At 37.6% G+C, this 11,970-nt stretch overlaps 1 protein-coding gene across 1 annotated transcript in view; it reads right to left on the bottom strand.

Moving 5' to 3' along the window:
• Nucleotides 1-318: 318 nt before the first annotated feature.
• The window catches only part of ATP13A3 (ATPase 13A3), a 54,121-nt gene continuing 42,469 nt past the window's right edge, over nt 319-11,970 (bottom strand). The window contains exons 22-33 of the mRNA XM_082287821.1: nt 11,488-11,610; nt 11,327-11,406; nt 10,599-10,641; nt 10,392-10,501; nt 9,453-9,549; nt 8,498-8,570; nt 7,517-7,694; nt 6,658-6,845; nt 6,138-6,226; nt 5,861-5,941; nt 2,062-2,151; nt 319-585 (exon numbers count right to left, since the gene is read on the bottom strand). Coding sequence (XP_082143947.1) covers nt 388-585; nt 2,062-2,151; nt 5,861-5,941; nt 6,138-6,226; nt 6,658-6,845; nt 7,517-7,694; nt 8,498-8,570; nt 9,453-9,549; nt 10,392-10,501; nt 10,599-10,641; nt 11,327-11,406; nt 11,488-11,610 — 1,350 coding nt within the window. The 3' untranslated portion in view covers nt 319-387. The remainder of the gene's footprint in view (nt 586-2,061; nt 2,152-5,860; nt 5,942-6,137; nt 6,227-6,657; nt 6,846-7,516; nt 7,695-8,497; nt 8,571-9,452; nt 9,550-10,391; nt 10,502-10,598; nt 10,642-11,326; nt 11,407-11,487; nt 11,611-11,970) is intronic.

Here is an 11,970-nt window from a genome sequence, read left to right as displayed (position 1 = left end):
GCCATGAAACCATTACATCATAAGGTTTACATGAACACATGCCCAGATAAGCAGGTTAGAACAACTATTAAGATACTCCAGGCAAATAATGTGAACCTGTTTTAACTGCCCTGCAGTTTAAACCTTCAAATGCATCTCATTTAGGAACAATGAAATCTGAAAGAAGGTGGAAGGAAACACAATCATTTTTGTTCTGCCTAAGGTGACCTACATTTTTAAAATGTATAGCCATAAGACACCTGGCTCTGAATTTTGTATTCAGAGAGACGAAACAGTTGGAAATATCTGCATTAGAATTTGACATTTAGCACACTGCAGTTTCAAATAAAGCCTTAAAATTACATTCTTCTGAATACTACTGAAGATACATGCCACCAAGATCCACTGCTACGTTACAGTGATGATTTGATATGAACCATTTTCTTGGGATGGTACTTTTGCTTCTGTTGTTGTCCTGGGTTTTGGTGGCCATTCTGGATCAACCAGCAGTTCCTGAGCTAGGTGCATATACTTGGCTTTTGGTGTCTTTTCTCTACAACCAAATAGGGAAGAAAGGAAAGAGACTCCACAGCGGTCCCCAGCCTCCTGCAGGAGTGAACAGATTTGAAAATTGGATTACCGTAAGGAGAAAATAATGTCAGTAACAATACAGTAAATCACTAGAAGAAAAACTATTATTTCAGTCTTTAATTTACTGTTTCGTTACCACATTGGATTGGACCTGTAGTACAGAAACTCTTTTGCTGTGTCATCTCTTCTATACTATTGTAGCAGTGACATTCAAAAAACATTAAGAAGAAGCAAGTGTTCAATATTATCATAACATCTAAGACCACCAACAGTTTTTATGCATATTTTATAATCATTTCAATAATCACAGATAGAACAGGCAACATTAAATGATTTTACTATTGGAGAATAAAATCCTGGTCTAGAAAAAGCAAACTCCCCAAATCTCAAAACACTTCTTAAACCATGAATTGTTAAACTGAAGGCAGCCAGTCAGACAAAAGTAGCAAAATTTAATTTGCTGATATTGTGAAATCTATATAGTGCAGGTATTAATAGCTACTTAAAAATACACAAGTTATTGAACTTAAGTCTTCGTTCCTATGTTTCCTCTCCCAGTCTAATGCATGTAATTTAATTAGCTGGGGAGGAGAAACACTACTCCTCATTCTCGAGACTGAATCCCTATAATGTCTCAGAGAACACCTATAGTCTGCAGGGCTGACATCTTAATGGTAATATATTCTGTAGTTTTCATCATGCTCTAAATTTCAATTGGTGAACTGAACCAAATGTGAGCCTTGAGAACAATTTCCATTCTTCAGTGAACACAAAACAATTTGTTCTACGACAGCCTCAAAATGACAACGTTAAATCTGAAGTGAATACATTTAATAAAATTTAGTGCTGAGAAATAAACCATTGTAATTCTAGCAAGCACAAATGTACAATCACCCAAAAGTAATAAGCCAAGAGGCTTAAAGCTAGTTTTTATGGGATTCACAGAGATTTCCTTCATGTATTAACAGCAGAGGGGCAGACCAGGCCAAAATTCATGGTCACCTGAAAAATCTTTCAGTGTCCTAAACCATCTGAAGTAGTAATAGTGTGTTTTTGTTTGCCATCTTGTTTTGTTTCATTTGTACATGCTAAAAATTACTGCTCTCAGACAATGACCTAAAACTCTAAACCAAATTAATTTAATTTAATTGCTTCTAAGCAAATCAAGATGTTCCCAGTCCTAACATGCTAACTTGTGACACCACAAATAAAATTTGCTAAAGTGGAAACTAAAGATGAAGTGAGAAAAGTCTTAAAGCAATACTCTAGGTTTGTGTCACAGTTCTTGCACACACACTAAACTCCGTAAGTGTCAATAAGGAAAAGAATATAAACCCAAAATCCTTTCCTTTCAATATTTTAGTTACAGAAATCTAATTTAAGCAGACTTAAGCTAAAGATAAGGCAACAGACACTTATAGATAATTAAGAGACAAAACTAAATGAATCCACATGCACTCAAATGATGACAGCAAAATACTCGTCTCCAACCTGAGGCGGCTGGGGTATGGTGAGGCGAGATTCTCCTTGTTTGTCTCGATTGAACACAACCTTCCAAAGGATCATATCAAGGAGGACATTCTGTGAGACATTACAGTGAGCGGGAAGAGTTAAAGAAACTAATGATCATTTGTTGTTAGTGTGCACATTACAAATAAAACCTGAAATAGTGCTTTAGGCATAACTAATTCAGTGGCAAGCAAAACCGAGTTTACGCTGCTTGCTGGTACTTTTGTGATAAACATTTTCATTCTTAAGTGCTCACACAAAATTTAAGAATATGAATGTGTACTTCAAATCAACAGCAAACTAAAACTGCATCCATTGATATGGGTAAAAATCATAAAGACACATTCTTAACGTGTTTCAATACTCTAAAAACCTGCGAAGCACCACATGAAGATACAAGTGCTTAGAGCAGTTTCCCCATAAACCATCTTTAACATTACAATGTATTTAATTGTGGAGCTATGCTTTGTTCACAGTCTGTTTTAAACCAGTGACATTCTCAGAAAAGCAGCAGTGGGGTAGCAAAGCTGAGCCACCAGCACGAATGAAGGAATTTGGTAGGCATAGTTCCAGGTTTTTTAAAAGAGGGCAGAACCTGAATAGTATGTTGAGCACATCTGGTTATCCTCATACAGCTGCACGGGCGGACTCAAGAGCTTTGATCAAATCTGACAACACAGGTGTGAACCTGTACCTTCCATGGCCTCAAGCCTACAACTCTGATCCTTGGACAGATTCCACTTCTAACATCTGACTAACCTCTGCCATTGAAAATGGGGAGCTGATTAGTCAGACTTTTGTAACAGATTTTTATAATGCTTATGATTTTGTAATATGCCAGAATTTGATAGTGCTTTTATAAAGCATTTGCCAACAAATCTTCAGCTTGTTAGATGTTCATTTTTGAAGCCGGTCTGGTTTAAGCATGTCTACACCAGGCATCAGGGGTAAGGAGGAACAGCTGCTAGGATCTGCCTTTGTTGTGCAGTATTTTCTAGCATCTGGTAGAAAGAATCTGCATGCTTTGTGAATCTAGTCTGGCAGCCACACAGAAAGAGCAAAAGCATTTCAGAGCATTTCAGACAACATGTTTGGGAAAACCACAGTCAGAAACTATTCCTGTTGTAGAAGCAATGACAAAACTACGTATGACCATAGCGTGACACAAAAGTGTCATACTGGCAGGTGTGACTAAAGATCCAATTCCTCATGTATCTCAAAATTATGAGACTTAAAGAGGCAATTCCTGAGGGACAGCTCTCAGCAGAACAAACTCTAGGTGAAACAGAGTACCTTGTTAAAAGACGGAAGGAGCTGCCACCAGCAGCCTCTCCCAGATACTCAGAATGTGACGTGTGCACCAAGTCTGTAGTGAAAAGTGTAGGAAGCAGAAAATCCAGCCAGGCACACAAGGAGAGAAAAACAATGAGATACTGGAAGTGAAGGAAGGAAATAGCCTGGGATTTTCACACAACACACTGGACCCAAGGAGCTGGCACCACATGGCAAAGCTTTAGGGAGTATGGAGTAACACTGCTGGAATTGGACAAATGCAGTTCAAGAGTTGGGCTGAAGTTACGGAAGGTGTATTGTAAAACAAGGTTTGGGGTTTGAGGATCACTAAACAACAGTCCTGCTGGGACCCTGCTGTACAGTAGAACAACTCATCTGCTGTAACAAAGCATTCACCTTACAAAGTGGAAGAAACTAGGTTTAAGACAAAGCATAACAGCCCAAACAATTAGGACCAAGAACTAGGTACTTCTATTTTATTACCAAAGTACAGGCAACAAGATAAATAGGGAAGTCTGTTTAAAAGAAATGTGCCAAATCACCCCTGCAGTTTTGGTAATGAAAGTTAAATGACTGAAGTGTAAAAAGATGCTAACTCAAACCTGCATAGGAAAAAGAGTGGGGTGAGGTTTGAAACACTGGGTGAAAGAAAACAGTCTCCAGGTAATTATATTGCTTAGGTGATGCTTAGTGGAAATTCACAAGTTTTCAGGCTGATGTGACAACCAGCAAGGCCCACAAGTGGAACTTTATGAACACATATTTAAACCAGAGGAGAACCATTTGTCCTCAAGAGTCACGTGCTGAAACATGGATTGGCACACTGTACAGACTTTCTACTGGAGCCCTTACGCATCCAGAACAGAAAAAACACCAGATTCTATAAAAGTTGCAAGATCATCTGCACAACGAAGAAATTTTTCAGCAGATGGTAAGCTTATTTCTCTCAGTAATGTTTATCACTGGACTGAAAATTGAAGTTGCACAGGAAAAAGTATTTCTGTCTAGGAGGTTTGTTTTAAATTTATCAGAAGACAAAGAAAGCCATGATTCTGAAGCTTCAGAATAACTATTTTGTTTCAGTGGTAAAGACAGCAATATACATAAAATTTGACTTTTCACAAATAAAAGGAAGCAAAAAAACCCCACTATTAAGTATTCACTAATACAAAAAAATGAAAGAATTCAAGGGCATAAAGGAAAAACATCACAAGAAGGGTTAGAGTGCATACAGGATAATGTAAGAAAGGCACAGGAGCTTTAATAGTGGATAAACTTGTTAACAACAAGACAGAGGCCAAGAAAATTAGTATCTACTGCCATGTTTTGGAAAAGACACGTTGTCATCTGTCATGTGAAAACACTGAAAAGCATGTTCCAATAGGCAGCAACATAAGAACACATTTTGCAAATTCTATTTGGAACAACATTTTAAACACAAAGCCTTGATAATTTTGATTCAAGTATCTGAAACAAACCTTTGAGTTAATTTTTACTAGGTCACAAATAAAAGGGAAAAACATGTTAATTGGACAGAATATTAATGCTGTAGTACTCTTTGAAGGCCAAAATTATATGATCCAAGCAAATATTATGCTGGTTACATTGACAGCAACCCCTCACATTTTAATGGAAATACTGATTAGAAGCTGTAGAAAATGTTACATAGTAAAAACAGATAATTGTAGTGTGCAAGCACTACATAATGTTGGAAGGCTTTTTCATCTTGTAGGAACGAAATGTGACTCATGACTGCAACCAAAACCCAAATATATTCAGGTTGGAAATGCCACCTCAGTTAACAGGGAGAAGAACTAACCACAGGAATAAAAACTGACTGTGAATCCAGACTTCTTCTGGAAGATTTATCTGTCAAACTTTGATTCTTGGAAACAAAACAAGGCACTCGGATGAAAGGTAGGGCATGTTTCTGCACACATTAACTCTGGAATTACAGCAGAAGAGGTCAACATCCAGAGTGACTGACTTTGGACAAGCTCAGTGATGGAAAAAGCAGATTTGCATGAACATCTCTACTTCTGAACTTTGATCATATCAGACAAGTGAGTTACACAGACCTACATTATTCTGAACAATAAGCTATGTGTACAATCCAAATGGAGTACAGGGGGCTCCCCTAGGGATTTTATATAGTTCTCTAGTACATTGTTTTTCTGAAGTAACACAGAAAATAAAAATGGAGTATTTTAATATGAAATAGTTGAATTATTAAGTCTTTCAGCTCCCTCCCTGCTGCCATTTTTTAATAAAAAAAGATTTTAAAATTACACTTTTAACACAGAAAATCTTGACACCTTAAATCTAGCCAACAAGGACATTTGCATGTCCTTAAGAAATACACACTTAACAAGAAAACAGCAGCCACTCAGAGTGGCATGCTGTGAAGAGAGACCCTCTAAATAAAAGATGAACATGCACCCTGAAAAAAGAAACACTTAGAAGCATTTTTTCCATTTGGATTTCTTACCTCCGTCAGCACAGATACAACAGCATTTAGAATAACGATGATGACAATTCTTAGGCGCCACTCAGGTGGCACACACACAAGCTGTGGAAACAAGTTGCCAGAGGTTAGAAACACACATGTGAAATAAACACACATCCAAAACAGACTCGGCATTATCAATTCTCCCTCTCCACCCAGTGACATGATGCTAAAGGTCTGCAGGGGTCACACCTGCCCCAAAGGCAACCCATCAGCTCCCCCAGGAAGCTGACACACCCACAGATCTGCTGGCTCTCACCTCAAGAAATCCATCAATAGGTTCAACAGGATGCAACATGATGAAAAATATGAAGACATAAAGAACTATAACAGATAAAACAAACAGAACTGTAAAAGAAGAAAAAAAAAATTTTAATTGGACCATCTCACAATCAAGAGTTTTAGACAGTTTTAACAAGTATCATGAGTTCATCACTCCCTGGATACAACCTCTCTTCACCCTCTAAACCCCTTCCAGGCAAATTTTGGCAATACTAGTTGTGCTGATAGCCATAAAGAGACAGAAGGCCTGAGTTTTTCTCATTGGCTCACTTTGAAATGTATATACACATATACTTCTACAAACAAAGCAACTATTAACACAAATTCCTCCATACAGTTTAGTATTTCATTATTTCTAGCTGTGATGATCAGAGGATAATTGCACTATGATCTCCTAGCAACACTACTGCTGCTGAATCAGCACAACAGAATTGTCAACAAATGCACAGTCACTTGGGAGTTTTATTTGGAACTCTATATACCAAGAAAGGACTTACAATTTTTGTAGCATGGTTGTCTAAAGGGCTTTCCTTTAGAAAATACAATTGCCACTATGAGGTACTGAAAGCTGGATATAAAAAACAAAGTTGTGTTTTCATAATTTTTAATGTAATGTTCATCATGAATAGTCTCATTCCCGTGGTGTGCAGAGCTGGTGTTCTTGGTGTCCAACACATTACATGCACTACAACACAAAAGCATTGAACACTGAGCTATGGAGAAGAGGCAAATAAGGTCCACTTATTTACAAAAGTAATGACAGAACAAATTGCTACAGTAGCAAAAAAGCTTAAACTTGAGAACATATTACAGGTACTAAGAAATAACACAAAACTGTGGCAAGGAGATAGCAATTTTTTTGACTTCAGAGCTTCGAGTTCTGTTATGCTTCCAGTTTGTAAATTTTCCACATTAACTGTTTAAAAACTGTCATTGTAGACAAACTTCAGAAACAGGCAAGAAAATACTGCAATCTAAAAAAAAAAATTAAAACACGTCTTCATTTTCAAAAAAATGAATTTGATTTACTGTAACTCTAACAGTAAAACAAAGCTTTATAATATGAAAGAGACAAAATAGATCTGAACCATTAATTTCAAACTTCTACCTCATCTGTCCCAAAGTTGAAGAGTCATTACACCAAACCATCTGACTCTGACCCAATTTTGCTTTTCAGCCACTGGGTAGCTCCCATATATTAGTATGCTTTTCAGAAGAAATCAGCAGAGTAAAAAGCTGCCATACAGAAGCTTTATTTTCAAAGTCCCCAAAGGGGGGCAAGAAAGAAGAGAGCAATTATTGCCTATAGCTTTCCAACTACTACTGTACCCTGCACAGAGCCACTGAAACACTTACTCAGAGTCTGCTGTCCAAGGCTCATACCAGGACTGCTGTTTGACCCAAAAGAACCCAAAGGTTTGGAAAGCAAGGCAGATGATGATCTGAGACAACACGGAACACAGAAGTGGACCTGAGATAAGACCTGATGGAGGCCTTTGTGCAACAAGCTCTGTCCAAGCAGGGTTCAGACTCACTGCAAAGAGAACAAAAAACAAATGACACATTACATCATTATGGTTTTCAAGAGTTATCCCATTCACATTCTGTGGAATTAGAATGTCTTGCTCATGACATCACTTTAATATTTAGTCCAGAACTGCAAATGTGAAACTACCTTGAAAAGATTGTAAAGCCCTAAAACAATGCCACAGTGCCTTCTACAGGCTGCTTCCCCAGCAGCACAGCATAGCAGGGGACAGTAGCAGCCATGAGACTTAAGGAATTAGTAGTGTCTGGCCAAATTCCCTTTGTCTAGCACAAGGACTTACAGCTTGCCTCCTTGGTTTTGGACTGCCATTGCTTCAATGAAGAGGTTTTTATTAAAACTTGAAAATAGAATTCTACTGCTAGCCAGTGAATTGAAGGCTAGGCTCATATGTGGAATCAAATGTTTCAATAGGCAATACTTTGAATGTAACATTTTGTGGACAGAAGTTCAAAGTAAGAATGAAAGGAATCACAACATTTGAGCAAGATATTGCAATAACTCCTGTTTTGATTCCAAAACCAGCTTCCTGTACTGTGAAGACTTAATTGCCCAAGATCGTGCCCATGTCCTGCTTCTTGTATGAGGACACTTCACAAATTTCATATGAGTTTAATTCAATACACAGTGGTAGTTTGGGTTTCTTAATGCACAGAGGTAATAGTCATAACATCTTCACTGTATGTCACAGTGTTTTCTCAAAACCACATGTAATTAGGTATTGAAGAAAATCTGACCAAGCAAAAAGTGGTTCACAGAAGCCAGCAATAGTAATTCAGTACAATACTTACTAGTGAAGACAACCACCAAAATGATTGCCAAATCAATGAAGAGAAACTGGAAATCTCCCAAATTGCTCAGGATCTAGAGAGAAATCACAACTGAAACATTGGTAATTTCTTCACACCCCAAAAAATTTACAGTGATACTCTTATGGCATTAATTCTTTGAATTTCACTCTATAAACAAGACAGTGTCCTGTCAAACTGGCTTCCTTTACCTGCAGGAACCCTCAATACTCTACAATTCACAGAACAATTCCTGAAGTATCATGGTATGAAACAATTTCAAGATGGATAAGCTATTTGTAATTGAAATTTGTTTGTAATCAAAATTACATTATTGAATCTTATACACCAATGCAATAGCATCTTAGGCCCACAGTTCTTTAAACACCATAGCCTCACTAGGTACTCATACAGCTGTCAAAATTTCCACCTCAAAGGTCCTTTAATACTCTGCACCTTTAACTGACTCAGAATGCAAACTAAAATACAAGATTTCTACCATATGCCATTATTATGAATCCAATCATATTAACAGGAAATACTCCACTTTGCTTCACACCCCTACCCCCCCCAAATCAGTACTTCCAACTTCTTTCAATTCTAACATAAAAGGAATGCATTGCCCTTTAAAAAATGTTAGGCTATTTCAAACTGCTGAAAGTTTTTACATAATTGAAATTTGTATTTTTGCTTTGTTTATATGCTTATCTGGACTTCCCACTGTAGAGACTTTCTTTTCACAGCCATTGGTTATTGTCTTTTCTAAATAGATACTACCATGTATTTTGTACAGTTAATATAAAAAACCCCAAAATACTAACAATATTTTTAGTCTAAATGTATTTTTGAATGCATGTGTTGTACTCAAAGGGACTTGCAACAATTTGCATTAAATATCTATCAACTTTCAAATTTCTAAATTGTGCTGACACTGCAAAAGTATTTAGAGAATACTTACAGAATACAGCAAAGTAACAGTGATGTACTGGATGATGCTGTATAATGCCATGAATTTAAACACACAGAAGGAAGTTATTAAAGCAGCACGGCCTTCCCTGTCAAAATAGATGCAATCATGTAACTACAAAGCTTTCTGTGCAAGCAGTTCAGTTCTGCCTACCAAAACATTAGCTGCAATTAAACACACCAGAAAACCCTTTGAGGGACATTAGGCTGCAGACAGAGAGAGAAACAGGAGTCAGAATGACACACTTCCACCAACATCAAAATTGTGGGCATGCCTTCTAAACTCAGCCACCACCTAACTTCAGTCCTCTTTGGACTTCGTGTGGCTTTCTAACAGAGGTTTTAAAATGGAGGTTTTTCTACAAAAACATCTATGAAGCATTAGTTTACTGCATGATTGAATGAACACAGAGTCAGCCACAGAGCTGCTGACTTCAGAAATGTTTCTGATAATGCATTACTTCATTAGTACCCCACAGATCCCCAGATTCTTCTTTGGCTGACCTTTATCCAAAAATGATTACCTAACTTCCAATTCAAGAGTAAAAAATTGGTCAAAACCTGTTTAGAAATTGTCTTCTACTTTGTATGGTGCTGAGCAATCACCTGAAGATTTTTACTGCTTGCAATTATAACAGCCTTTATGGAAACTAGCAAAGTCACTATGACAAAATTAAAGACTAAAGTGTAGAAGCTTGGTCATGCTTTGAAAAATTAACTTTACATGGACAAAGGATTTTATAACAAAATAGTAAATCATGCTATGGCAGGGTTATGCTCAGAGTACCTTCAGTACAGAAACAGAACCACTATAAATGTATGGATTGTTCTGTAATTCACACTGGTTTCTTACAACATCAAATGTATACTAAAATAGAGCATGCAAAATGAGTTACACAGACACACTGAAGTTCACGGTCAGTGGCATTACCTGATCAGCTTTGGCACACAGGAAATACTGGGTGTCCTGGAAGTGAATGGTGATGCCACAGAAGCCTCAAGTTCAGACAGAGATATACCACCATGTGCCCTCTTTAGTGCCTGCCAGGGAACATTGAAATAGAGACCATTTTAGGACTTGCTTTCAGCTGTACAATTTAACTGAACAGTTCTGTATGGAAAATAAAAATATACTTACCCCACAGTCATTTGCTCCATCTCCACACATGCCCACATAGTAACTATAAAAACCAAACAGACATCAGCATTCCGGACCACTCTCCAACCACAGGCCATTTAGCTTATTTCATTAATTACTTCTGTATTGCTTTGAGTTATTCAGGGTTTGCATAACATTATGTGTGATCATTAATGCTGAAATCAATTACTGTTGCTGTTATACATATAAGGAAGTAGACAGAAAAGTAACACGACTGACATGTCCATCAGAGCAATAATGGTGAATTAGCTCTCTATCAGACAAGGTGGCCTAAAGAACAGAACCTTTGCTCTAGGCAATGACACTTCTGTAGTATCTTGTAGAGCTGCAAGGCCTGACACCAAGTCACATATTGATCAATGTGAACAGAAATCATCCTGATAATACTTCTGGTAATACACAGAAGACATTTGATGAGTTTGTTTCATAAACCAAGCAACTGCATTAAAAAAATATGTTAGTCACTTTACGCACATATTCCTCATTTAAAACTTCATGAAAAGTCTGCAACTTTCACAACTAGCCAGCAGATGGTACTACTCTCATTCTGTTGGATCAGCTAATAGGCTGATCTACCAACACAAGGAAGTTCCATCAGCCCAACCTTTTTCTTCAGGCACAACAGCTAGCAGCATGCATAATTTTTGTCTCCTATCACACCAAACACAGTCAACCCTCTCGCTTTCTATGCTTAAGCAAATACTTACTCTACATTTTGTAAAGCTTCCACCAACTGCGTTTTCTGATCAGGCGCCATGCGAGCAAACACGGTGCCGTGCAGCACGAGCTGGAAGAGAGAAGAGTTCTTAATGCTCACAGGGCAGTCTGTTCACCATTGAAAGTACCCATACTCAAGTAAAATGCTCACCTTGGGTACCAGGTCCTGAAAATGCTCCAAAATCACCGCAAATGACTTCCCATTCATTGCAAAATGGTATTTTGTCATCTGGAGATCCTCAAGGCTTTCATGGACCAATTTAACTGGAATATCCTATCAAAAGTAGTTTAATACTCCAGCTGTAATGCATTACACAGATACCTTGCCATTTCAAGCTAATACTCAGAGGGGTATTCCTACAGATCCCACACAAGCGAAGGTTTGTAAGAATGTCACTTGAAAAATCCTCATATAATGAAAACACTTACTTATTACTAAGAAAATGTGGTTTAATGTTTCAACTACAAGCAGCTAGAGCAGTCTTAGCAGATTGAAATGTTGGGAAAAAGCCCTGTCTCCTGCACAAGTGAAATGTCAAATGTCATATCACAGTTGAAAAACTACCTCCCTCAGCTGCTTTACTAGTCTTTGGTATTTGAAGATCTGAAAGTTAACTAGTATATCAATTCTGAA

Source organism: Coloeus monedula (genome assembly GCF_965178545.1).
Source record: "Coloeus monedula genome assembly, chromosome: 10".
NCBI lineage: Eukaryota > Metazoa > Chordata > Aves > Passeriformes > Corvidae > Coloeus > Coloeus monedula.
Note: the sequence above shows the minus strand (reverse complement) of the source record. Positions and strands in the feature narration are given on the sequence as shown.